Source organism: Hyaena hyaena, unplaced genomic scaffold (genome assembly GCF_003009895.1).
Source record: "Hyaena hyaena isolate Hyena2069 unplaced genomic scaffold, ASM300989v1 scaffold_108, whole genome shotgun sequence".
Lineage (NCBI taxonomy): Eukaryota > Metazoa > Chordata > Mammalia > Carnivora > Hyaenidae > Hyaena > Hyaena hyaena.
The window spans coordinates 1,965,693-1,991,697 of NW_024080741.1; the positions used below are offsets into that span (position 1 = coordinate 1,965,693).

The window sequence follows — 26,005 nt, forward strand, 5'->3', positions numbered from 1 at the left end:
TATAAAAGCCATGCTTACCATGCTGTACCAAAGATTACTCACTTTGTTTGGAGGCTCCTTAAAAAAATAGGTCACTTCTCCAGTGTCTGTGCCCACAAGAGCCAAGAGATTCTGAATCTTTTTCTTGTCTTCTAGCTCTCTGTAATTCTCATAGACAGTAAGCACACATTACGTTTGGAGAAAGTAAATTTTCCTATTTAAAAGATCTCCTTTCTGATTTATTTTTAAGACCATGGCAACATCAAGTTAAAATTGAATTAGATTGGGGCACCTGGGTGGCTCAGTCGGTTAAGCGTCCGACTTCGACTCAGGTCATGATCTCACAGTTCATAGGTTCGAGCGCCGCGTAGGGCTCTGTGCTGACAGCCAGCTCAGAGTCTGGAGCCTGTTTCAGCTTCTGTGTCTCCCTCTCTCTCTGCCCCTCCCCTGTTCATGCTCTGTCTCTCTCTGTCTCAAAAATAAATAAACTATAAAAAAAAATTTTAATAAATAAATAAATAAAATTGAGTAAGATTTATTTAGACCTTAGCTCTAATTTTTAAAACATCAGGTATTTATATTCAGGAATTCAGAGAGAATGGATCAAAGACCTAACCTATAAGAGCTAGACCTATAAAACTCTTAGAAGAAAACATAGTGATATTGGATTTGGCAATGATTTTTTAAACATGACACCAAAAGCAGAAGCACCAAAAGGAAAAATATACCAATTAGACCTTACAAAAAAAAAAAAAAACTTTTGTGCATCGAGGGACTATCAACAGAATAAAATGGCCAACACTCAGAATGGAAGAAAACACTTGCAAATCACTTATCTAATAAGGGATTCTAATCCAGAATATATAAAGAACTCTTAAAACTAAACAACACTAAAAATCAAAGAACCCAATTCAAAAATGGGCAAAGAACTTGAACAGACATTTCTCTGAAAATGATATACAAATGACCAATAAGCATGTCAGAAAATGCTCAACATCACTAAGCATTAGGGCAATGCAAACCAAAGCAGTGAGATACTACTTCACACCCATTACAATCGCTAGTATTAAAAAAAATAAAGAACAAATGTTGGTATGCAAAGTAAGAGACTGAAACCTATGTGCACTGCTGGTGGGAATGTAAGTGGTGCAGTCACTACGGAAAACAGTATGGTGGTTCCTCAAAATTATTAAACATACAGTTAGTGTTTGATTCAGAATTTCCACTTCTGGGTATATACACAAAACAACTGAAAGCAGGGACCTGAACAGGTATGTGTACACCAATGTTCAATGTTCACAGCACTGTTATTCACAATAGCTAGAAGATAGAAATAACTCAAATGTCCATCAGTGGACAAAGTGATAAACACAATATGGTGTATTATTTGGCCTTAAAAAGGAATGAAATTTTGATACGTGCTACAACATGAGTGAATCTTGTAAACATTATGATAAATGAAACAAGCCAGATGCAAAGGAACAAATACTGTATGATTCCACTTATATGAAGTCAAATACATAGAATAGTGCTTACTGGGGGCTAGGAGGAAGGGGGATGGGGAGATATTGTTTAATGGGTACAGAGTTTCTACATGGGATGATGAAAAAGTTCTAAAGATGGATAGTGGTACGGCTGCATAATAATGTGAATATACCCAATGCCACTGCACTATGCACTTACAAATGACTAAAATGGTAACTTTCATGTTAAATATATTTTACCACAATTAAAAATTTAGTAGTGGATACTTTCACATTGTGGAACACTGATCAGACGCCACCTTCAGGACCAAGACACTTCTCACCCAAGAGCTGAGTCCTTCTCCAGTAATTGCCCTAGGCTGAAGGCTGCAGCCTCTCCCAAATCTATACTCCCTCCCCAGTGGCAGCCCACATCCAAAGAGTGGGGTACAAATGTTCAACCCCTTCGTCTGTGAATGGCTGTCCTGTCTCAGAGCTCAGCTAAAGCCAACTGTTACCACCGAATCACAGTTCAAATTCTCCCTCTGCCCAAATCTGCTCATAGATGGTATTCCTGAGAGTCTACCTACTAACCATCCTACAGGCATTTGCATCCATCTCAGAACACAACCTAAGAGAAGGAGCATGGAGATATTTATCTTGTTTAGTGTAATTTAGAAATAGGATTCCAGTATTTCCCTTTTGCTACTTGGCACCTGATTCTCAGTCGGTCGTTTTCTGAGTAGAGGCGTAAGGCATGTTCCCGTTCCTGGAAGAGGCAGACCTGCATATCACTTAGGGCTTTCTGCAATTCAGCAATCTCTTCCTCCCTCTGCTGCAAATCCCATTCTAGTTTATGCTAGGGAAAGAAAACAAAAAAGGTAGCTGAGAAGATACTGGGCTTCATAGGAGTATCTCTTATTGGGTGGGTATGGTAGATTAGTTCATGTAGAAATATTACAAAGTGAATGGTTTCACCAACCCAGAATTCAAATGACAACAACACGTTGTATATAGACTTGAGCTTAAAAGCTACAGGGTAAGTGTGATGTTTGCATAGAACATCAAAGCTCTCCTATCTTTTACAGATTACAAAACTCTGTAATGCCATATGATCTATCTGCTCTAGTCACACCTTTTTTTTTGTTTTTGTTTTTAATGTTTTCTATGTAATAAGGATTATAAAATTTTGGAAAAACAAAGATAAAAAGGTATGATTCTTGCCTACAGAGCTGAAGAATTTTATGAAAAGAGATACACGCAAACAATTAAAGTGAAATAATTATTTCATGAAAGAGCATGCAGAGTAAAATGGTAGAGGAGAAAGCACCACAGGGGTAAAGCCCCTAAGGTTTTGGGAAGTCAGGGAATGCAACCAAAAAGTTGGAACTTGAAAGATGAAAACTTCTAGAGACAAGAAGAAGGGGGAGTGCTCTCAGGAGAGAGATGTAAATACACAACCATCAAAGAGCCGTAAGTGTTTGGACAACTCTAAGTACGTCCATGTTACTGGAGTGGATAGTGAGAGGCAGACTGGGCACGTATGGGGCCGGAGGCTGGATACTGGTAACAGGACAGTAATACAGCAAGAGTTGAACTAGTGTTGTGGCAAGAGTGATTAAGTTGTAAGGATGGATTAAGTGACATTTAGGAAGCAGAATCAATAGGACTTAGCAAATGACAGAAGTAGGGGCTGGGGAGAGCTGCAGGCAATGATACCATTTACTGGACACAGAATGAAGACAAGTGAAGAGATCAGGGGAAGTGTTAGGGGCATATATGTGCATGTAGGGAGGGGAGCAAAGGGGAAAGGAGCCCAGATGTGGGCATGTTAGCATGGAGCTCAGGAGAAAAGGGAGTCCCCATCAGTTACTTGGTGTCATCATCACATACGTAAGCAGTAGAATGAATGAATGTGATGAGACCATATAGGGTGGCATCTAGAACTCGGACATTGAAGACTAAGTAAGGGAGCTGTGAATGGAGACTGAGAAGAACAGGGCAGAGAGATGAAGACAGAACCTAGGAAAGAAAAATGACAAATCAAGAAAGGACAAGTTTGCAGAAAGGAGAGGTCAACAGTGAGAAATACTGCAAAAGCCACAAAGAGATCATTTTGACAAGCAGGTTCTGGAGACCACAGGAGGTACAGTTTTCGTGGAGCAATGAGGACAGAGACCAAACTGCAGTCAAGAAGTCACTGAGTAGGTGATAAAGTCAAACTATTCTAGAAGTGTGGTTGAGAAAAGAGCCATCTACATAAGATGGCGGACAGAGGGGAAAGCACAACTATAGAAGGGCGTTTTCTTCTTTAAAGTTGGGAAAGACTTAAGTCTGTTTATATACTGAGGAGAAATGGCCAATGTCATGCAAGAAGTTAAAAACAGAACACTCAGAGAAAAGAGTGGATGAAGCAGCGCTTCTTAGGAGGAAGGAGGGTTGGGGGTCCGGGAGAGTGTTGGGGACCAGGGAGAGTGCCCGGAACAGGCAGAGACATCTTGTCTCTGCAGCGGTAAGAAAGAAGAGAGATGGACAGAGGTGTAAGTAACTGTGTGGATGGGCAGGAAGGGAGGGCATGAGCAATGGCTGGCATTACCTCTGTGTACTAGGAAGCAAGACTGCCTGAGAGAAGAGGGTTAAGAAGGGGTGGCAGGCTGGAGGAGAGTGAAGGTACGGCCCAGATGAGCACAGATGAGAAAATTGTCAGATAGTGACCAAGGATACGGATGGATGTGTTTACTGTGACTTTATTGTGTGATGATCTGTGACCGTTCTAGGACAATGTTTCTTAACGGGGGGCAATTTTGCCTATGACCCCAGGAGAAATTGCGCAGTGTCTGCAGGCCTTTTGATGGGCACAACTGGGGACGCAGAGGATGGGGCAGAGTTGTGCTACTGGTGTGTAGTGAGTAGAGGCCAAGGATGCTCCTAAACATTCTACAATGCACAGAACAGTTTTCACAACAAAGAATTACCCAGCCCCAAATGTCAATAATGCCAAGGTTGCGAAATCCTGCTCTGGGAGAAGAGGTGGCAGAGAACCGGATAAAGTTATAGTTAGGGTTTGTGTCACGCAAGCAGAGCAGGAGAATAAGCAAGGGGTCATGTGCAGGCAGTACAATTACTGAGGTGAAGCACAAGTGCTTTTGGGTTAGAAGGGAAGGGCATGATGTCAGAAACTGACAGGCCACACTCAAAAAATTTGAAAAGTCGGGACACCCAGGGGGCTCAGTTGGTTAAGCATCTGACTCTTGATTTCAACTCCGGTCATGATCTCATGATTCATGAGCGAACCCCATGTAAGGCTTTGTGCTGACAGTGCAGAGACTGCTTGGGATTTTCTCTCTCTCTCTCTCTCACTCTCTCTTCCTGCCCTTCCCCCACTGGCTCTCTTTCCTTTTCAAAATAAATAAACTTAAAAAAAAAAAAAAAGGAGTGAAGAGTGGCTCAGTCAGTTAAGCATCCAACTCTTGATTTCAGGTCAGGTTGTGATCTCACAAGTGAGATCAAGCTCCAAGTCGGCACGGAGCCTGCTTGGGATTCTCTCTCTCTCCCTCTGCCCCTCCCTGGCTCACAGGAGTGCATGTGCTCTCTAAATAAATAAATAAATAGCTTTAAATAAAATATCTGATTATGATACAAGTTGGCACTTTTCTCAGTAATGAACAGACTCTTTCAGAGTCCTAAAAGGGTACGATGCATTTACCCGTCCTTCACAAGCTTCTTTGTAGAGTTCCAGTTTCTTCAACAGGTCTTCGTTTTCTGCCTCACACTCAGACATCTTCTTTTGGTAATATTCCAGAAGCTCCTGAGAAGGGCAGAGGACAGCCAGACGATCGTGTGTGGAAGGCAAGGGAGTTGACTCCACCGAATCCAAGAAAGACCTTCCCTTCCACTTGGTGGAACCACGGAAGCCATCAGCAACATCATGTTCGGAGTCAGTTATCAGCCTATGTGAAATTAGAAACGGCATATTCATTACATTGTGGGGGCGTTTATGAAACATTATAATTAAAAAAAAATTTGTTTATTTTTGAGAGAAAGACAGAATATGAGCAGGGGAAGGGCAGAGTGAGAGGGAGACATAGAATGCAAAGCAGGCTCCAGGCTCTGAGCTGTCAGCACAGAGCCCAATGCGGGGCTTGAACCCATAAAACATGAGATCATGACCTGAGTTGAAGTCTGACGCTTACCTGACTGAGCCACCCAATATAATTTCTTCCATAAAAAAGAAGTTTATATTCTTTTTTTTCCTTTTTTTATAATTTTATTTATTATTTTTTAAAAATAGTTTATTGTCAAGTTGGTTTCCATATAATACCCAGTGCTCATTCCCACAAGTGCCCTCCTCCATACCCGTCTCCCCAACTCCCGCCCACACCCATCAGTCCTCAGTTTGTTCTCAGCATTCAAGAGTCTCTCATGGTTTGCCAGGAGTTTATATTCTTAAACTGCTTCAAAGTTTGATGTTCCAGGTTAGTGACAAATCTTATGAGTTGGTTTCCAAGTACTAAAGGATTAAAGCTAGATTCAAAATATACATTGGAGAGTAAAAAGATCATCAAAAAAAAAAAAAAAAACATTGAATATTTCCCAAGTAAGACCAGGTAGTAACAGAAAATTTAATGCTCTTAAGACTCATAGCAAAGGAACACCCTGCACTGCCGCTGGAGTCTACTTTAACATTACAGAGTAAATTGGCAGAATCTAGTAAAATTGCTGCTCCTCTTGTCCTAGAGAAACTCCTGCACATATATACAAGCTGACACATCAGAAAATGTTTATACTCACGTTATTTGTAATAAAAAAAAATGGCAAACCTTCCTCCATTCAACAGGATAATGGGTAAATTGTTGTATATTCATATAAATGGAACATTAGCAAAGTTATTAGAAACTGAATTAGAGATGCTCAAATATGAATGAATCATACAAACAGTATTAATTGAAAAAATGTACATAGATGCATATATAGAAGGTATTACCAATTGTTTAAGATTAAAGTTTGCAGGGGCGCCTGGGTGGCTTAGTCGGTTGAGTGTCCGACTTTCGCTTAGGTCATGATCTCCGGTTCGTGGGTTTGAGCCCCGCGTCGGGCTCTGTGCTGACTGCCAGCTCAGAGCCTGGAGCCTGTTTCAGAGTCTGTGATTCCCTCTCTCTCTGACCCTCCCCTGCTCACGCTGTCTCTCTCTCTCTCTCTCTCTCCTAGAAATAAATAAAAAAATTAAAAAAAAAAAAAAGATTAAAGTTTGCAAAATGAAACTGTTTTTAGGAACAGGTATGTAACTGGCAAAGTTATTAAGAAAGGAAATGATAAATATAAGATTTCGGATTAGAAAATATAGCCTAATTAGTGAGCACACAATCATACTAGCATCAGAGACATTTGAACTACACAGACCCAAGACGAGACCAGATTGAAGGCTAATCAAAGGCCAGACCAGAAGTTTTGTTCGTTTGCTTTTAGCAAGTAAGAGCCTTCAGCTAAAAGAATCAAAGTCGAAAAACAAATGGCACGGAAGCGGAGAAACCCTGTGAAAATTAATCCACTTTGGCTAAATCAAGAGACAGCAGTGTGGAGAAACTTCATACCAGAAGCCCAGATTAGTACTTAACGAAGGTCGTGGTCAAGACCTTTAATAAATGAGCATGTACAGAAGAGATATTAAAATTTACTTTCAGCTAACAGGAAGAAAAAAAAAAACAGTATTTTCTCAGTCACTAGAAGCTCATGACAGAAATACTCTTTTACTTAATGTTTCATGTTTTCAAAGGAAGATTTCTTATAACAACTCTGGGAAATAGGTAGTAGATGAACTAAGAGGCACTTCTGAGATTTTGCAGTCAGGAGCTATGGCCACGAGGACAATGTGTCTGTCGTGTAGCAAGTTGATGGCAGACCCAGATTAAAAGTCCCTTGTTTGTATGCTGATTGCTCCCTCTGTAGTCCAGCATCCACAGGTACTGTATCAGGTTCACTCAAACTGCCTGCATTCTGGTATGACCATTTAATATGTCCTAGTTTTTAATGTTTATTTATTTATTTTGAGAGAGAGGGGGAGAGAAAGTGCAGGTAGGGAAAGGACAAAGAGAAGAGAGAGAGAATCCCAAGCAGGCTCTGCACTACCAGCACGGAGCCTGATGGCAGGGACTAAGATCATGCCCTGAGCTAAAGAGTCAGACGCTTAACCAACTGAGTCAGGCACCCCTAATATGTCCTCGTTTTTAATCTGATAAAACAGTAAGAATAGAGAAATGAGGTCTAATATAGCTCAAATTCAGAGTTTGGAAATACACTTCTAAAACCTTTCTAGTTCCCAAGCTAACTTGCCCTTAAGGCTACAGAACAACCTGATTCTTTAACAATCCAAAAAAGAGCAAATGGCTTACTTTCTGCAGACAGGAGTTCGGGTCGGGGTAAAGTTCATCCTGTCCTTTTCCCACCTGTCAAATACACAAAAATTCAGAGTGAGGGGTCAGGAACAGAAAAATATAGTATAGGATGGGATGCACACACTCAATCCCTCTCCACCATCATCAGATGCACCTGCTGGTTAGAACATGCTGTCCTGAAATGTAGGATTCTTGAGGTGCCTGGCAGGCATTGGCCGGAAGAGCATACAATTCTTGATCTCAGGGTTCTGAGTTTGACCCCCACCTTGGCTGTGGAGATTACTTAAAAAATAAATAAATAAATAAATAAATAAATAAAATACAGTACTCTTTAAAGTTGTTCCAAATCTTGAAAATCTATGACTTTGAATTTTCATAAGGCATTCGTCGTTCTCATTTTCAAATAGAATCAGAATGGACAAGAACGCACAAAAGAAAAGCTTCCTTTATATGAAGGTGTCTGCAACAATGCAAAGCAAATTTACAATCCTTTTGCTGAAATAGGAGGGAGATGCAGAAAAGTTTCTAACAAGTAAGAGACAGTAAATGAGAATTAAGGTAGAGGACTGATTATGTTAAATTTAAAATAAACACAAAGCCACTGACACTTTGTCTTTATTTGGTGTTCTTTATCCATTGTTTTACCTTAGAGAAAGAAAAAACTACTTTACTTACAAAGGTCCATTTAAAATCTCCAGTCCAAATGCTAATACAGACCTTGGGTTCCTCTATCTGAACAATCTTATCACAGATATTTTCACAAACATAACCTCGCAGTCTTGTTCCTTGAAAGAGGGAAAAGTAGAGAAGGGGAGAAGGAGAAAAGGGGAGAGAAAAAGGGAAAGAGACGGAGAGGAGGAAGGGAAGGAGGGAAGGAGGGAGGGAAAGGGAGAATTGATTTTATTAGCTTTAGAGAAAACTGTCTTATCGAGCGTGCTTTGTCAGCTCATTTTGGTTTTGAGCAAGATGCTGTAATATTCTGTTCTTGTGTTTTGGGGTGGGTGGCGGAGGGACAGGGAGGAAGAGAATCTTAAGCCCAATGTGGGGCTCCATCCCATGACCCTGAGATCATGACTTGAGGCAAAATCAAGAGTCGGATGCTCAATCAACTGAGCCACCCAGGTGCCCCTGATCCTGTGCTCTTTGTGTTGGCATACATCTGCTTGCAAACTTCAGTTCTTTGGAGAATTTTGTCAAAAACTGTAAAAAGAGATAATCACTCTTGTTCATTCTGTATACCATTTTCTCACTCGAAACCCCAGAGTGCCTCTGCTCCTCCTCCTTGAAACCTTTCTTCATTTGGCTTCTAGGACACCGTATGTTCCTTGTTTTCTTTCTTCCTCACCAGTCATTAACTTTCAGTCATTGCTAGTTCTTTCTCATCAAGTGTCATCCGCATCAAGTGTCAGTTTTAAAATACCACGTACACATTAATGGTTTTTAAATTTCTCCGTCCAGTGCTGGCTCTGCCCTTGACCCCACTTACGCCTGTCTGATTGCCTATTTCGGGTCTCCATCTGGCTGTCTTACAGGTCTCTCAAGCTTAACATGTCCAAAACCAATCTCCTGTTAACTACCTACCACCAAAGCCTGTTCTTCTCTCAGAATTCTGTCTTCCCATAATTACTCCATGTTGCCAGTTGCTTATGACAAAAAACTTGGTTGGAGGCACTTTACTCCTGTCTTACACGCTACACTCAATCCCCATGAGCAAATCCTACTAGCTCTACCGTCAAAATATCTAGAACCTGACAATCACTCGTGCCAAACTGCCCTGGTCCAATGCACTCTAACCTCTTGCTTGGATGACTCCAACAGCCTCTTCGACTGGTCTCTGCTCCCGCTCTACAATCCAGCCCCCGTGGTCTATTCTCAACATAGCAGTTAGAGCGATCATTTAAACTGTGAGTCAAACCACAAAACTCCTCTTCTCAAAAGCCTCCAAGACATTTTGTTTTAGTCAGAGAACCAAGGTCTTTAAAATGGTTTAAAAGGTCCTACATGATCTGGTTGCCCCGATACTTCCGTGACCCCACCTACTACTCTCCCCCGGCTCACTGCTCCAACACTGGGCTCTGCTGTTCTTCAATTGTGCCAAACTTCTACCTCAGCCTTCACATTTCTACTGTATTTACGATGTTCTTCTCCCAATTTTCTATACGCCTTGCTCCCACTCCTTGAGGGTCCTGATGTTGCCTTCTTGGTAGTCTCCCCTGACCACTCTGGCATTCTCTTGCCCACCTTCTCTGCTTGACTTCATCACCATCTGAAATATTTTACGTATTTACTTGACTCCCCACACTGGAACGTGGAAACTCACCAAGGGCAGGCATTTCCTATCTGTTGTTTTCACTGCTATATCCCCAGTCACTAAAACAGTGCCTAAGTCAGCAGAGGCTCAATAAATTTTTCTAAAAATCCTCAATATGAATTTGAAAGACTGTTCAACATCTTTCTCTTCTACTGGTCAGTCTGCCCAGTTTAGCTAAAATATTGGTTTCTGTCTCTTTTGTTCCATTAGCTTCCTCTACCAACCACCCCTTCAAATATACCATCTCTTTTTCTTACTCTCTCCATTAAAAATTTCTTTTTTTAAATTTATTTCTTTTGAGAGAGACAGCGTGAGTAGAGGAGGAGCAGAGAGAGAAAGAGAGAGAATCCCAAGAAGGTTCCATGGTGGGACTCGAACTCAGAAACTGTGAGATCATGACCTGAGCCGAAACCAAGAGTCTGATGCTTAATTGACTGAGCCACCCAGGCGCCCCCTCACTCTCTTTTAAAATGACTACTCACCTCCTTCCACAAAACTTCTCCAAGTTGGGCCAATTTGTCTCGTAAAAAATAACCTAGAAAATAGAAATGGTAATTGGGTTGGTATAGTAGGATTAATGGGCGACACTTTTGTTAAAACAGCTTTATTGAGACGTAATAATTCATATTTTATACAACTCCTTCATTTAAAGTGTATAATTCAATGGTTTCAGTATATTCAGATATATGCAACCATCACAATTACAGAACATTTCATCACTTGAAGAAGTCCTCTACCCTATGACCATCACCCCTGTGCTCCTCCTCCCCTTAAGCTCTAAGCAACCACTAATCTACTCTGTGTTTCTATAGATCTCCCTGTTTTGGACTTCCATATGAATGAGATCATATACTATGTGGCCCTTTGTAGTTGGCTAGTACATTTCTCTCTTATTTAGCATAGTTTTCAAGGTTCAACCGTGTTGTAGCATGTATTAGTACTTCATTCTTTCATGTAGTCAAGTAACATCCCATTTTATGAATCCAGGTGATATCTTAAAAATAAATGCCACTGTTCTAAAACTATTTAAGATTAACTTGTAACTTTTTAAAAAATAATCTTGAGTCATTTTATTTGTTTTTTAAAGCAATCGCTATGCTCAATATGGGGCTCAAACTTATGACCCCAAGATCAAGAGCTTCATGCTCCACCAAATGAGCCAGCCAGGGCCCCCCAGAGTAACTCGGAACTTTAAAGGAGTCCTCCCACAACCTGTTACCTCACTTCTCCCTCCTAGTTACTGTCTTCACTCCTGTTCCATGTGACTACTGCACGTCTATAAAATGTTATCTATATTCACTTCTCATTTAGTTTTATTCTCACAATGTGACATCTATTACAACATCTGAACTGGTTACTCTTCTTGGTCAGCAGCAGACATCCAAATAAATACATTTAACTGCTTTCTTGGTTTCCCATCCTCCATCCAAGAAGTCACTCCTTGATTTGTATGCTCAGGTCATGCTTAATTTGACAGTGTTGACCACCTTTTCAAAAAACATTGGGAGTTGAGGGGCGCCTGGGTGGCTTAGTCAGTTAAGCGTCCGACTTTCGCTTAAGTCATGATCTCGCGGTTCGTGGGTTCGAGCCCCGCATCGGGCTCTGTGCTGACTGCCAGCTCAGAGCCTGGAGCCTATTTCAGTCTGTGACTCCCTCTCTCTCTGACCCTCCCCTGCTCACGCTGTCTCTCTCTCTCTCTCCTAGAAATAAATAAAACATTAAAAAAAAATTAAAAAAAAAAAAAAACATTGGGAGTTGAGAGCTAGGATTCTGAAGTTTAACAGACTTGGGTTTAAGTGAAGGCTCTGTCCTTTATTAGCTGTGTGACAAGACATGTTATTTAACCTCACTACACTTCAGTTACTTATTAAAGAGGGGGAAATTAGGGGTGCCTTGGTGGCCTGGTCAGTCGAGCATCCAACTTCAGCTCAGGTCATCATCTCACAGTTGGTAAGTTCGAGCCCCACATCAGGTTCTGAGCTGACAGTGCGCAGCCTGCCTGGGATTCTCTCCCTCCCTCTCTCTGCCCCTGCCCCACTTGCTCTTTCTCTCTCAAAATAAAATAAACTTTAAAAAAAAAAAAAAAGAGGGAGAATAGGGGAGGCTGGGTGGCTCAGTTGGTTTAGGGTCCAACTTCAGCTCAGGACATGATCTCGCGGTTCTTGAGTTCAAGCCCTGCATCAAGCTCACTACTGTCAGCACAGAGCCTGCTTCAGATACTCTGTCCCCGTCTCTCTCCGCTCCTCCGTCTCAAAAAATAATAAACATTAAAAAAGAGATGGGGAGAACAGCATATATCCTAGGTTAGTGTGAGAATTAAATGAAATAATGAATAAAAGGGATGAGCACAGTGTTTGACACATAAGTGCTCAGTAAACAGTGATTTTTTTTTCACTGAAAAACTTTTCTTGGTTCAAAAGGTTCTGTCCTCAACTTTCCTTACTATTTCCTCTATCCATTTCTGTGGGAACATCATTATCCCCACTGCTTTAGTATTACCTCTCTTATTTAAAACACCAACTGGCACAGAGTAGCTAACAGTTACTTATTGAATGAACAAATGACATCTTTCAATATCCTGGTTTGAATTTCCAATTATGTAACGGACATTTTCACCTATATGTAGCACTGGAGCTTGAAATGTCTAATTAAAAAAAAAAATCACTCAAGTCACATATTTTTTAGTACCTCAAAGTGAATTCAGCATCTGATAAGCAACCTGGACTTTAAAGTTTACATTCATTATTTCATTACTCCTTCTCTTGACCTTCATCCAACCATATGAAAATCCCATATATTCTATCTGGGCAATGACCATGTTAATTCAGAATCTCCCTATCTTCTTACCCACTCAACTACAATGGCTTAACTGTTCTACCCACTTCTCGTCTCCCTTGGACCATATTCTTTTTTTTTTTTTTTTAGTTTATTTATTTTGAGAAAGAGAGAGCGGGCAGGGGCAAAAAGGAAGGGGGTGAGAGACAGCATCCCAGGCAGGCATCATGCTGTCAGTGCAGAGCCCAGCATGGGGCTGATCTCACAAGTGTTAGACCATGACTTGTGAAATCATTACATGAGCAGAAATCAAGAGCTGGATGCTTAACTGACTGAGCTAACCAGGCACTCCTTTGCACCATATTCCTAAAAGTCATAACATTCATCAGTGGCTCCTCATAGACTAACGCATGAAATTAAACTTGGCCTAGATGTCATGGCATTCTATCTAAGGACCAAACTCACCTCTCCTGTTTAATTTCCCTCTATTCCCCTAAAATACGCCAGGGTGCAGATAACTTTCTTGCCTCCACGTCTTTGTTGGTGAGCTTCCCTCCACTCCCTCCCTCCCTCCTCTCACTTAATGAAATCCAGTTAATACCTGAAAACTTACTACCTCCATCTCTTTCCAGAGTCCCTCCATCCAAATTAATCTATCAAAATGATCTAACTGCAAAAGAACAACATCTGTAATTCTCTAAAAGTTAACATAATAGAGTTCTTTGTTGCTATAATTTATCTCATGGCAAGGTATGTTCCTTGCAGATAGAAAATGGACATTACTCATCATCGTATCTCTCAAAAGAACAATGCCTTTGTTTATAAATAAATTAATGGGTTTCAGTTAGCTTCTATTCCTATTTCTGTGACATCCTCATTTAGGTGTGTGTGTGTTTTTTAAATACTGCCTGTCTACTAAAAATTAAATCTTGATTAATACTGATGAGGAAATTGAGGCTTAGACTATCGTGAAATGAGGGAATAGCGGAACGCAGTTCCAGGACATCCAAATCCTACACTCCTTTTTACATTTCAGCCCGCTGTTGATTCCCTCATTGCTATGGCTCCCCAATCCTCCAGCACGCCGAAAATCTTTCACTTTGCACATCCTAACTTCCTTCTTCCGGTACCTGCCCTTACTTCTCCCTCATCAGATTTTTTTTTTTTTTTTTTTTAGCCCAAGGTTCCACTCCCCCCACCCCTGCCTCCTAAACCCAAAACTCTGTACTCACGGCACGCTAAGATTCCGAGTCAGAAACCCCCAACCGAAAAACAAAACTTAAATCCGGTAGCTTTGCGGCGCCACTGAGCGTGCACGAAATCGGTCCAATAGCCCACAAGTTTACACGGCCCTTTGGATTGTGCACCAATAGGAGGCTATTCACACAGAGGCACGCCCCATTCCCGCCCTCCCTCGCTTCGCATCTAATGGCGCAGAGGTAGCCGGGATATGTAGTTTTCCTTCACCACGCAGCTCCCCTTGTGGAGGATGTTAACGGATCGCAGCCCAGTTCGTTCCGGTACTGGCAGTGTAATGTTTGGGTCAGAACGCGCTAATTCTGGGAATCCCCAGTTTAAACTTGTTAAACTACTTTGTTTTCATAAAATATCGTACAGAAACGAGGTGCATAATCATGCAATGGATCACAGGATTATTATATGTTACAATTTACAAGTTTATATCAAGGTGAAGATTCTAAGATGATCATTTCTCCTTCAATGACCTGGTGACCTAGAGTCAAAATAGGACCTGTGGTTCAGTGTTTACGGTCAGAGAATTATGTATATAAATGCTACTATTTTGTCAGACAGCAGACACTACTTCCTTTTCTGAAAGATGTGAGAAACTGGTTTTAATAATATAAGCTAGTTCAAAACTCAGTCGTAGTCTCCTCTTTCCAGAAGAGCAAGGGATAAGAGTAGGGGAAAGGCACTTCAGTCTCAGAGCTGTCACTACTGCTATGCAAATGCTGGGACTAAATTTAAAAAAAAAAAAAGAAAGAAAGAAAAGAAAAAGCTGGGCCTCTCCACTGGTATAAGACCTAAGGATGTCCAGAAGAAATTTGATATCTTCTAAATTTACTTTTTCTGTCAGTTACATCAAAATAAGTATTTTGGTCTCTCTTTTGGTCCTTACATTTTTATTATTTTATTTAACTTTAAAGTTTATTTATTTATTTTGAGAGAGAGAGAGAGAGCAAGAATCCCAAGCAGGCTCTGCACGGTCAGCACAGAACCCAATGTGGGGTTCCCATGTACCATCAAAAGTCAGGTGCTCAATTGACTGAGCCACCCAGGTGCCCTCCCTTACATTTTTTTTTAAAGAAAATCATGGTGATCTTATCTTCATACTGGTTCTTAAACATATATCTTCCCATTAATTGCTACTCTATGTCTCATTACCTTTCACTTGGAGTACTACAATAGGTTTCTAACTGGTGTTTTTTCCTTCTCTTATCCATTCTTTAAAAGGTGATTATTTTTTTAAAGCACATTTCTGAACATGCCACATTCCTGTTCATAAACTTTTGGTGACTCCCCAAAGAGTAGAGAATAAGTCTGGGTTGATATGGCATTCAAATACTGATATAATCTGATCCTACTTATCTCTATTATTTAACAAATAACTGGTTATTTTCTGAATGTAGCATGGATTTTCCAACTTTGGCTTATATCCTTCCTTTTGTCCGGATTGATCCTTTCCATGAATCTTAACCCATAAAATTCTTACCAAGGCCAACACAAATACCATCTCCTTTATTTTATTTTATTTATCTCCTTATTTTATAAGAAGTAATCCCTTGTGCTTTGATATTAATTTAGCAATTTGTCATTGTATTTTTATAGTATAGCTTCTGTTCAAATGTCATCAATCTTGAGCGCTTCTCAGACTATGCTATATCCCCTTACCACCCTTCCATTCCTTGCCTTCTCTACTTTTTAAAAAGATCTTATGAGCACCTAAAATAATATATATTTGCTTGTGCTCATTATTTTGTCTCCCCTCATCACAGAACGTAAGCTTATGTCTTTTTATTGTTTTCATGTCATATATACAGAATAAATCTAGAAGAGTACCTGGCACATAGCAAATGCTCAAAAATTGTTGCCAAATGAATGAATGCATATATAACATTTTTCCCCACAGGTGTGTTGCCTCTCTTTATTAGGTCACTCTTCTTCCATTCTATGTCAAGGTTAAAGTGTCATCATTCATTCAAATGCCAAAGGGTTATTCTCAACCCTCCCCCTCTCACAACCACCCAATATCAGATTGATTTTTTAGAAAACACTCTGGTGGCAGAGGATCAGTTAAGAACAATGCATGATGATCTGGGAGGCTGCAATGATAATTCACATGAAGTAAAATGCCTAACTAAACAAAGGAAATATAAGCAGGAAAATGGGAGATATTTAAAAGTTCCAATTGACTGAGGCGCCTGGGTGGCTCAGTCGATTAAGCTTCCGACTTTAGCTCAGGTCATGAACTCGTGGTTCACGGACTTGTGGTTCACGGGTTCAAGCCGTGCATCAGGCTCTGTGCTAACAGTTCACAGTATGGAGTCTGATTCGGATACTCTGTCTCCCTCTCTCTCTGTTCCTCTCCCACTCGCACTCTGTATCTCTCTCAAAAATAAATAGATTAAAAAAAAACTTCCAATTGACTGGATCCAGGACAGGGAGATTAGCTGGAGTATGTGACAGTAATCAGATTGGGAAATACAAGGGACCCTGGCTGGCTCAGTCGGTGGACCTTGTAGCTTTTGATCTCAGAGTTGTGAGATTGAGCCCCACGGTGGGTGTAGAGATTACTTAAAAATAAAATCTTATTTTAAATAAACGAATGGGAGGGGCGCCTGTGTGGCTTAGTCGGTTAAGCGTCCGACTTTTGCTTAGGTCATGATCTCGCAGTTCATGGGTTCCAGCCCCNAGCCCCGCGTCGGGCTCTGTGCTGACTGCCAGCTCAGAGCCTGGAGCCTATTTCAGAGTCTGTGTCTCCCTCTCTCTCTGACCCTCCCCTGCTCACGCTGTCTCTCTCTCTCTCTCTCTTAGAAATAATTAAAAATAAAAATAAAATAAAAAAATAAAAAACAAATGGGAAATACAAGAGGAAGAGTGGATATGAGTATATATGGAGGCTATGAGAAAGGCAACCTGGGAAACTCTTACTTGGTATATTCTCCTGCCCTGGGGCTTTACTTTCCTACTCAGTTTAGTTCTGTGATGCATAACACTGTTATTGCCAGTAGTCTCATCTCTTTTTCTCTTTCTGTTGTAATAGCGCTAATAATCCCTACACTTTCATTTATTTACTTATTTATTTAGGTTAATGTGGAGCTTAAACTCACTCACCCTGAGATCAAGACCTGAGCCAAGATGAAGAGTCAGATGTTCAACCCACCACTAAGGTGCCACCCAGATGCCCCGATCCCTGCACTTTAGATTATGCTTACCATTTGCCTTCCATGTGTGCTGCTGGAGAACAGTCTCACATTCATGGGAAATGATATTACCATAAATGTATGGTCTCTAACCTTAGTTAAGCCCTCAGCAGTGAAGAACAACACTTCTCAAGAAACACTTGCTCTTTCTCCTCATTACCACAGTAGTCATTTTGGATATTCACAATTTGCTCTAAACCCTTAAGGGAGCCCTCCCAGTACCTTTGTCTTTATTTCTCAAAGTAGCCAAGTGCCTTAACTTTTTGCCTTCTCACCCACTTATTTATATTAATTACTTGTATTTACCTCCTTCCCCCTGCTACAGAGGAAGGGGTGTCCCTGCTTTTATCATGCTCTAGTTTCTTTCACCTCTTGAGGGACTTTGATTTTTTTCTTACTGTCTTCAACCTCCAATTCTCCATTGGTTCTTCCTTCTCAACACTGAGGCCCACTCATCTATGCCAGCTTGTGGAGACTTTTTTTTGGCTCTCCTTCAGTGACTTCCATGTTCCCGTACCCAACCTTTCATCCACAGCCAAGGACCTTGAGTCCATGTTTGACTCCTTTTCTTCATCTCCCATTCACTTTCTAAGTCACTACAAATTGGATTTTGACTCCATAATTTTATTGAAACTACTCTATGATCTACTAATTGCTAAACTGAATGGTCACATCTTGTCTCCTCTCTTTCTGGCATTTTATACTGTTGCAAATTTTCACCTTTTCTCCAAGTTGTACTTACCTGACAACTTTCAAAACCCTCTCAAATCACTCTCACCATTCATTTTTAGCATCACGTGCTGGTTTTTCTTTTTATGGTGAAAGACTATTGTCTTCCTGGAAAAATTAACTTTTAATTAGCTCAGCACAGATAACTGATGAATAAACTTCTGGTTTCTCTTATTTGTGTAGGAACCATGGGCTTCATAACAACAATACATATCAAAGAATATGAGAATAAACATAAATATAAATAAGAATATTTATATTCTTAAATATAAGAATAAATATAACTGAAGGAGCATGTATTTGGTGTGCTTCCCATCCTCACTTAGTGCTAAATTTAAGAAATAATAGCTCTTGCCCTCTGAGAGATCACAGAAAAATAGAGAATGCACATACAAGCACCCTAAAGGAAACAGAAGTACTTAAAAAGTATGTACCTGTCCAGGGAGCCTACACCGGGAAAACAAATAAATAACTAGTACCCATGTTCTAATTTTGAAAACTCACAGAACAGAGAGAAGATAGAAGACTGGCGTTTATCATTTGCTTTCCAGTTTATTATTTGTATTTTTATTGTCATGTGTAGATGGGTACGTAACAGTGAACAAGGTCTGTGTTACCTGTCCTCTAAGAATGCATCTGCAGTATAGAAAATTATTGATAAAGTCTTTGACATAAATTTGAGTGAATCAAAATCAAAAATGAGAAAATACCTCATCTAGTTTTTTTTAATATGGCATTTGACTGTGTACTTGAATTCACCCAGTTTATTAAGGTAGAAGCTCTTGGTACACTACAAACTATGCAAATATTTTGGTAAACACAGATTCAGAGATTCAAATGACATATCCTGCCTCGCTAAATTATTTTTTTTTAATGTTTATTTCTGAAAGACAGAGCGTGAGTGGGGGAGGGACAGAGAGAGAGAGAGAGAGAGAGAGAAAGAGACAGAATCTGAAGCAGGCTCTTCAGGCTCTGAGGTGTCAGCACAGAGCTCGACGCAGGGCTTGAACTCACAGACCACGAGCCAAAGTCAGATGCTCAACTGACTGAGCTACCCGGGCACCCCTGGCTAAATTGTTTTTTATGGCACATTTTAAAGTTCCACTAATAGGGTGCCTGGGTAACTCAGTCAGTTGAACATCCAACTTCGGCTCAGGTCATGATCTCCCAACTGATGAGTTCGAGGACCTGCATCGGGCTCTGTGCCTGGAGCCTGCTTCATATTCTGTGTCTCCCTCCCTCTCTCTATCCCTCCCCAACTCTCACTCCATCTCTCTCAAGAATAAACAAACATTAAAAAAATTTCCACTAGTTGTTCTAGGGAATAAATGTAATTTTTCATTTATTGTCACTTGAAAAAGAGAATATCAAGTTAAATTCCAAAATTAAATCAGAATCCAGCAAAGATAGCAAAACACCTTACAAACTAAAACATACATTGTATTATTTTATTAAAATTTTAAAGTAAACTCTACCCCCAACATTGGGTTCAAACTCACAACTCTGAGATCAAGAGTTGTGTGCTCTACAGACTAACCCAGTCAGGTGCCCCAAACAAGATGTTCTTTGAAGGATATTCATGGTTTTACTGCTGAACAGAACAATTTACAATGCACCTAAATTTATTGATAGTCCTGTGCCTTGCCTTACAACAATCCTTTATCTGCCGAGTACAGAAAAATAGATGATTAAAAATCCATTAAAGGTCATATAAATAGAAGTCATATTCAAATAAATAATACTAATATATTGGGCAAACAAGCTGTGGGTACTTGGAGGGAAGGTAGACATAGACTATGAATGTTCAAATAATCTGATTGGCAAGTAGTTGTTGACATTTTAATGAAGGGAGGAAATAGAGAGTGATAATTTACAAGTAGTTTCCGTAGGCCTCAATTTTAGGTGCAAATATTTTCACTCTTTTGAAGAAGAGATAAAATAAAAATTATCAATTACATATGAAGAATATGTCAAAGTTTAAAATTTTTTCAAGAATTGTGGAATTTTAAGGCAGTAGTGAAGCCAATAATAAAATGTAATTAGTGTGTATTCTAGGAGAAGAAATTGTATTCTAGGAGAAGAAAAAGAAATCACATATAGAAGAACTTTGGTTAAGAGGCTACTTTTAGGGGCATCTGGGTGGCTTAGTTGGTTAAGTGTCCAACTTTTAGTTTCAGCTCAGGTCATGATCTCACAGTTTGTGAGTTTGAGCCCCGCATTAGGCTATGTACTGACTGTGTGGAACCTGCTTGGGATTCTTCCTTCCTTTCTCTGCTCCTCCCCTGCTTGCTCTCTACCTCTCTCTCTCAAGAATAAATAAACATTAAAAAAAAAAGAAAATTCTTTAAGAAATTATACCAGGATTTTGAACATAGACACTAAAATATCTTTCAATTATTTTTATTTTTTAAAAATTCTTTTAATGTTTATTCTTGAGAGAGAGAGAGCGCACATGAGCAGGGGAGAAGCAGAGAAAGAGAGGGACACAGAATCTGAAGTAGGCTCCAGGCTCTGAGCTGTCAGCACAGATCCTGATGTGGGGCTCGAACTCACAAGCTGTGAGATCATGACCTGAGCCACCCAGGCACACCTAGGATCTTTCATTTAAACATTAAGATATACAAAATGAAGTTATAAAGGAAAGGATTAATTCAGTAATGTATGTCAGTATTTCATAAGAATTAGAGATAACATACAAGCCTCTGGTTTATGTTATTTCAATGGCTCTGGTAGGCAAAGTGATCTAAAAGATTTTTAAAAAATTTTGTTAACGTTTATTCATTTTTGAGACAGAGAGAGACAGAGCCTGAGTGGGGAAGGGGCAGAGAGAGAGGGAGACACAGAATCCGAATCAGGCTCCAGGCTCTGAGCTGACAGCAACAGAGCCTGACGCGGGGCTGGAACTCACAGACTGCAAGATCATGACCTGAGCTGAAGTTGGACGCTTAACCGACTGAGCCACCTAGGCACCCCCCTAAAAGATTTTTAAATGCAACATTTCAAATGATTATATCCTTATGATATTCCTTATGATAAAGGAAGAAGAAACATTTTAGGGGCGCCTGGGTGGCTCAGTCAGTTAAGCATCCAACTTCTGCTCAGATCATGATCTCACAGCTCATGAGTCTGAGCACTGCATCGGGCTCTGTGCTAACAGCTCAGAGCCTGGAGCCTGCTTCAGATTCTGTCTCCCTCTCTCTCCGCCCCTCCCATGTTCATGCTCATGCTCTGTCTCTCTCTCTCTCAAAAGTATATAAACACTAAAATTATTTTTAAAAAGAAACATTTCAAATCATAGCTTTTCAACCTTTAGAGTTAATAAAAATTGAATCTCCTCCTCCTATTCTGATTTGTTCCTATGAACCACTTAGAGTCTGTCTTCTCAAAACCCATGTAAAAATGTGTCTTTCTTAAAGTTTATTTATTTTTGAGAGAGCGAGAGTGAGAGTGAGAGCGAGAGAGAGAGAGCCTGAATGGCAGAGGGGCAGAGAGATGGAGACATAGAATCTGAAGCAGGCTCCTGGCTCTGAGCTGTCAGCACAGAGCTTGATGTGGGGCTCGAACTCATGAACCATGACATTATCAGTCTCCAAAGTGTGGTCAACAGACCCTTGTTTGTCCGCAGGCCCATGTTGGTCCCTGAGGTATTTTCTGAAGGTCTTGAAGTCAAAATTATTTTCATGTTAACACTAAGATGTTATATGCCATTTTTAAAAATATTTTTATTTATTTCTAGGAAAGAGAGAGAGAGACAGCGTGAGCAGGGGAGGGTCAGAGAGAGAGGGAGATACAGACTCCGAAACAGGCTCCAGGCTCTGAGCTGGCAGTCAGCACAGAGCCCGACGCGGGGCTCAAACCCACAAACCGCGAGATCATGACCTAAGTGAAAGTCGGACGCTTAACCGACTAAGCCACCCAGGTGCCCCATAAGATGCTGTATGCCATTTTTTAATTAAAAAAATTTTAATGTTTTTATTTTATTTTTTGAGAGAGAGAGAGAGAGTAGGGAAGGAGGAGAGAGAGGGGGAGATAAAGAGAATTCTGACCAGAATCCACACTTAGCAGAACAGAGCCTGACTCAGGGCTCAAGCTCATGAACTGTGAGATCATTACCTAAGCTGAAGTCTGATGCTCAACTGACTGAGCCACCCAGGCGCCCTTTTTTTGTGTTTGTTTTGTTTTTACCATTGACATTTGCACTGCAAAAGCAGTGGTGGGTAAAACTACTGGTTCCTCAGCATGAAGCATGGCAGTGACACCAAACTGTATTTGTAGTCATTGTCTTCATGACACACGCTAATGGTTAAAAAAAAAAAAAAAAAAAGGTCAGTATCATTTAAAAATGCCCATGACAGGGGCACCTGGGTGGTTCAGTCGGATTGGAGCTTGACTCTTGATTTTGGGTCAAGTTGTGAGTTTCAGCCCTACATCAGGCTCTGTGCTGACAGCATGGAGCCTGCTTGGGATTCTCTCTCTCTCTCTCTCTCTCTCTCTCTCTCTCTGTCTCCCTCTCCCTTGTGTGCGCGCTCTCTCTCTCTCTCTGTCAACAAACTTAAAAAAAAGAAAAAATGCCCACAATTAAGCAGTAAAAATGATTAGTCTTAACAAACCATGACTCTTGAACATGTCTTTTTAATACTCTCTGTGGTGAAGTAGGAAGCACACATAAAGAAGGCAGTTCTACTATGTAGAGAAGCAGGAATGTTTTCTCAAGGAGAAGCACTTATGAGCTAAATTAGACACATTTTTCATGTAACACCAGAAGGCCTAACAGATAAACTATGGCTATTTAGATCTAGGTATTTGACAGACATTTTCTTGAAAATGAGCAATGTGAGCCCATTTATTCAATGGAAACAACTGATGGTATTTGTTGACAAAGACCATTTGAGCTTTAAGTGAAAATTATAATTTTGTAAAATTTGTTTCCGTTATTCTGAGTTTGACAGCCTCTCAGTTTTCTGAGAAAACCAATGGTGATATTGCTATGATTTTTTTATATTGTGTAATTATATATAATTATATTGTGTAATTATATGTATATAATTATGTATAGTTATATATAATTATGTTCAACATTGGGAAGATCTGTAGAACTCAGTTATAATATTGAACTAATATTATCAAAATGACCAATGCATGATGCTACAAAATCACGACTGGGTAAAAAATCCACACAAGGATAATATTGACTATCATTTGTTTTAGATTCCACATTGCTAGCCTTTAGGAAATTACAATTATCAGGGTGCCTGGGTGGCTCAGTTAGTCGAGCATCTATCTGACTCTTGATTTTGGCTTAGGACATGAACTCACAGTTTGTGGAATTGAGTCCTGCTTTGGGCTCTGCACTGAGTGTGGAGCCTGCTTGAGATTCCCCCTCCCCCTGCCCTTCTCTCCTGCTTGTGCTCTCTCTCTAAAACTTAAAAAAAAAATGGAAAAAAGAAATTACAATTATCTGAAAAGGATAACCATTGAAAAAATACTATTTCCTTTCCAATTACATATCTGTGTAATGCTGGACTTTTTTTCGTATATTTCAACCCAAACAATATATCACAAAAGATTGAATACAGAAATAGGTATGAGAATCCAGATTGATCTTACTAAGCCAAACATTAAAATGTTTCTCAAAAAAAATGTAAACTCAAGCCACTCTTATCACTAAATTCCTTTTAAAAAATATATATGTACTAACATGTGTGATGGTTAATTTTATGTGTCACCTTGGAGGGTGTTTTTGGGTGAGATTAACATTTAATCAATAAACTTTGAGTAAAGCAGATTTTTCTTCACAATGTGGGAGGGCTTCATTTAATCAGCTGAAGGTTTGAATAGAACACAAATCCAGCCTTCCCAAGCTAGATGGAATTCTCCTGCAGAGTGCCTTCAGAATTTATCTGAGCCATCATCTTTCTTGGGTTTCCAGCCTGCTGGTCTTTGGAGTGGAATATCAACTTTCCTAGGACTCCAGCCTGCTAGCCCATACTGCAGATGTTTGACTTGCCAACCTCCATAATTGTTTGAGCTAATTCCTCATTCTCTCTCCATCCTGTTTCTCTTGAGAAAGCTGACTAAGACAACATGTAATGGGTTTATTATTAATTATTATTATTTTTTTAAATTCCATTTACTTAGAGGGAGAGTGCTCACATGTGAGATGGGGAAGAGAGGGAGAAAGAGGGAATCCCAAGCAGGCTCCACATTGTCAGTGCAGAGCCCAAAGCAGGACTCAATTCCACAAACTGCAAGATCATGACCTGACCTGAGATCAAGAGTCAGATGCTTAACTGACTGAGCAACCCAGATGCCCCGGTTCTCAATAATTTTTAAGAGTACAAAATGGTTCTGAGACTAAAAAGCTCAAAAATCACTTGTAAAAAGTATATTTGGAACAAAAGAGCCTTTCCATAGAAATTCAGTAATTTTTAGTTTTTTCTCTCTGCAACTTGCCTTCTTTCAATTACTCTGCATTTATGAAGTTTATTACATTTTTAAATAAATTCAGAGATCACAGCCTAGCTAGATGATTATCAGAATTGGGTATTTGTTTTATCCTATTCTAGCACCAAGGACAGCAAATTCTGGATAAAACATAATACTTTAATAATATTTTTTCTCAAAAGTTTTTAAGAATGGCTTAACTAATGAAAACAGCACTTGTAAACTACAGCTATACCTAACTGTTCTGCCCTGAGACCCAAACACTATTGACAGTCAATATCCTATGTGCACAAAGCCCTCATTAGAGCTGATTAACCACAGGCAAAATAATACTGATAAAGAAAATCAAAGATGGAGGCATCACAATTCCAGCCTTCAACTGTATTACAAAGCTGTAATCATCAAGACCGTATGATACTGGCACAAAAACAGACAAATAGATCAATGGAACAAAATAGAGAACGCAGAAATGGGCCCACAAACATATAGGCAACCAATCTTTGACAAAGCAGGAAAGAATATCCAATGGAAAAAGACAGTCTCTTAAGCAAACAATGTTGGGAAAACTGGGCAATGACATGCAGAAAAATGAATCTGGGCCACTTTCTTACACCATACACAAAAATAAACTCAAAATGGATGAAAGACCTAACTGTAAGACAGGAAGCCATCAAAATCCTATAGGAGAAAAGAGGTAACAACCTCTTTGAGCTTGGTCACAACAACTTCTTACTTGACATGTCTCCAGGGGCAAGGAAAACAAAAGCAAAAATGAACTATTGGGACCTCATCAAGATAAATAACTTCTGCGGAGCAAAGAAAACAATCAGAAAAGCTAAAAGGCAACCGAGAGAATGGGAAAAGATATTTGCAAATGGCATATAAGGTAAAGGGTTAGTATCCAAAATCTATAAAGAACTTATCAAACTCAACACCCAAAACACAAATCTAGTGAAGAAATGAACAAAAGATATGAATATGTAATACATGAATAGACACTTCTCCAAAGAAGATATCTAGATGGCTGAGAGACATATGAAAAGATGCTCAACATCACTCATCATCAGGGAAATACAAATCAAAACCATAATGAGATATCACCTCACACCTGTCAGAATGGCTAAAATTAACAACTGATGCAGAGAGAAAGAGGAATCCTTCTGCACTGCTAGTGGGAATGCAAACTGGTCCAGCCACTCTGGAATACAGTATGGAGGTTCCTCAGAAAATTAAAAATAAAACTACTCTATGACCCAGCAATTGCACTACTAGGTATTTATCCAAAGAATACAAAAATGCTAATTTGAAGGGGGTACGTGGCACCCCAATGTTTATAGCAGCGCTATCGACAGTAGCTGAAGTATGGAAAGAGCCCAAATGTCCGTTGACTGATGAACAGGTATAGAAGATGTGGTGTGTATATATATATATATGTATATATATATATATATGTATGTATATGTATGTGAA

The 26,005-nt window shown here is 39.9% G+C and overlaps 1 protein-coding gene across 2 annotated transcripts in view; it reads right to left on the minus strand.

Moving 5' to 3' along the window:
• Positions 1 to 14,230, minus strand: part of CCDC77 (coiled-coil domain containing 77) — a 33,923-nt gene extending 19,693 nt beyond the window's left edge. Inside the window, exons 1-7 of one of the 2 annotated variants that reach the window (XM_039236377.1) lie at positions 14,153 to 14,230; positions 10,628 to 10,680; positions 8,510 to 8,619; positions 7,832 to 7,885; positions 5,149 to 5,392; positions 2,159 to 2,301; positions 43 to 139 (exon numbers count right to left, since the gene is read on the minus strand). In XM_039236377.1, the coding sequence (XP_039092308.1) occupies positions 43 to 139; positions 2,159 to 2,301; positions 5,149 to 5,392; positions 7,832 to 7,869 (522 nt within the window). In that variant the 5' untranslated portion in view covers positions 7,870 to 7,885; positions 8,510 to 8,619; positions 10,628 to 10,680; positions 14,153 to 14,230. The remainder of the gene's footprint in view (positions 1 to 42; positions 140 to 2,158; positions 2,302 to 5,148; positions 5,393 to 7,831; positions 7,886 to 8,509; positions 8,620 to 10,627; positions 10,681 to 14,152) is intronic. The other variant, XM_039236376.1, reaches the window with a different exon arrangement.
• Positions 14,231 to 26,005: the final 11,775 nt, after the last annotated feature.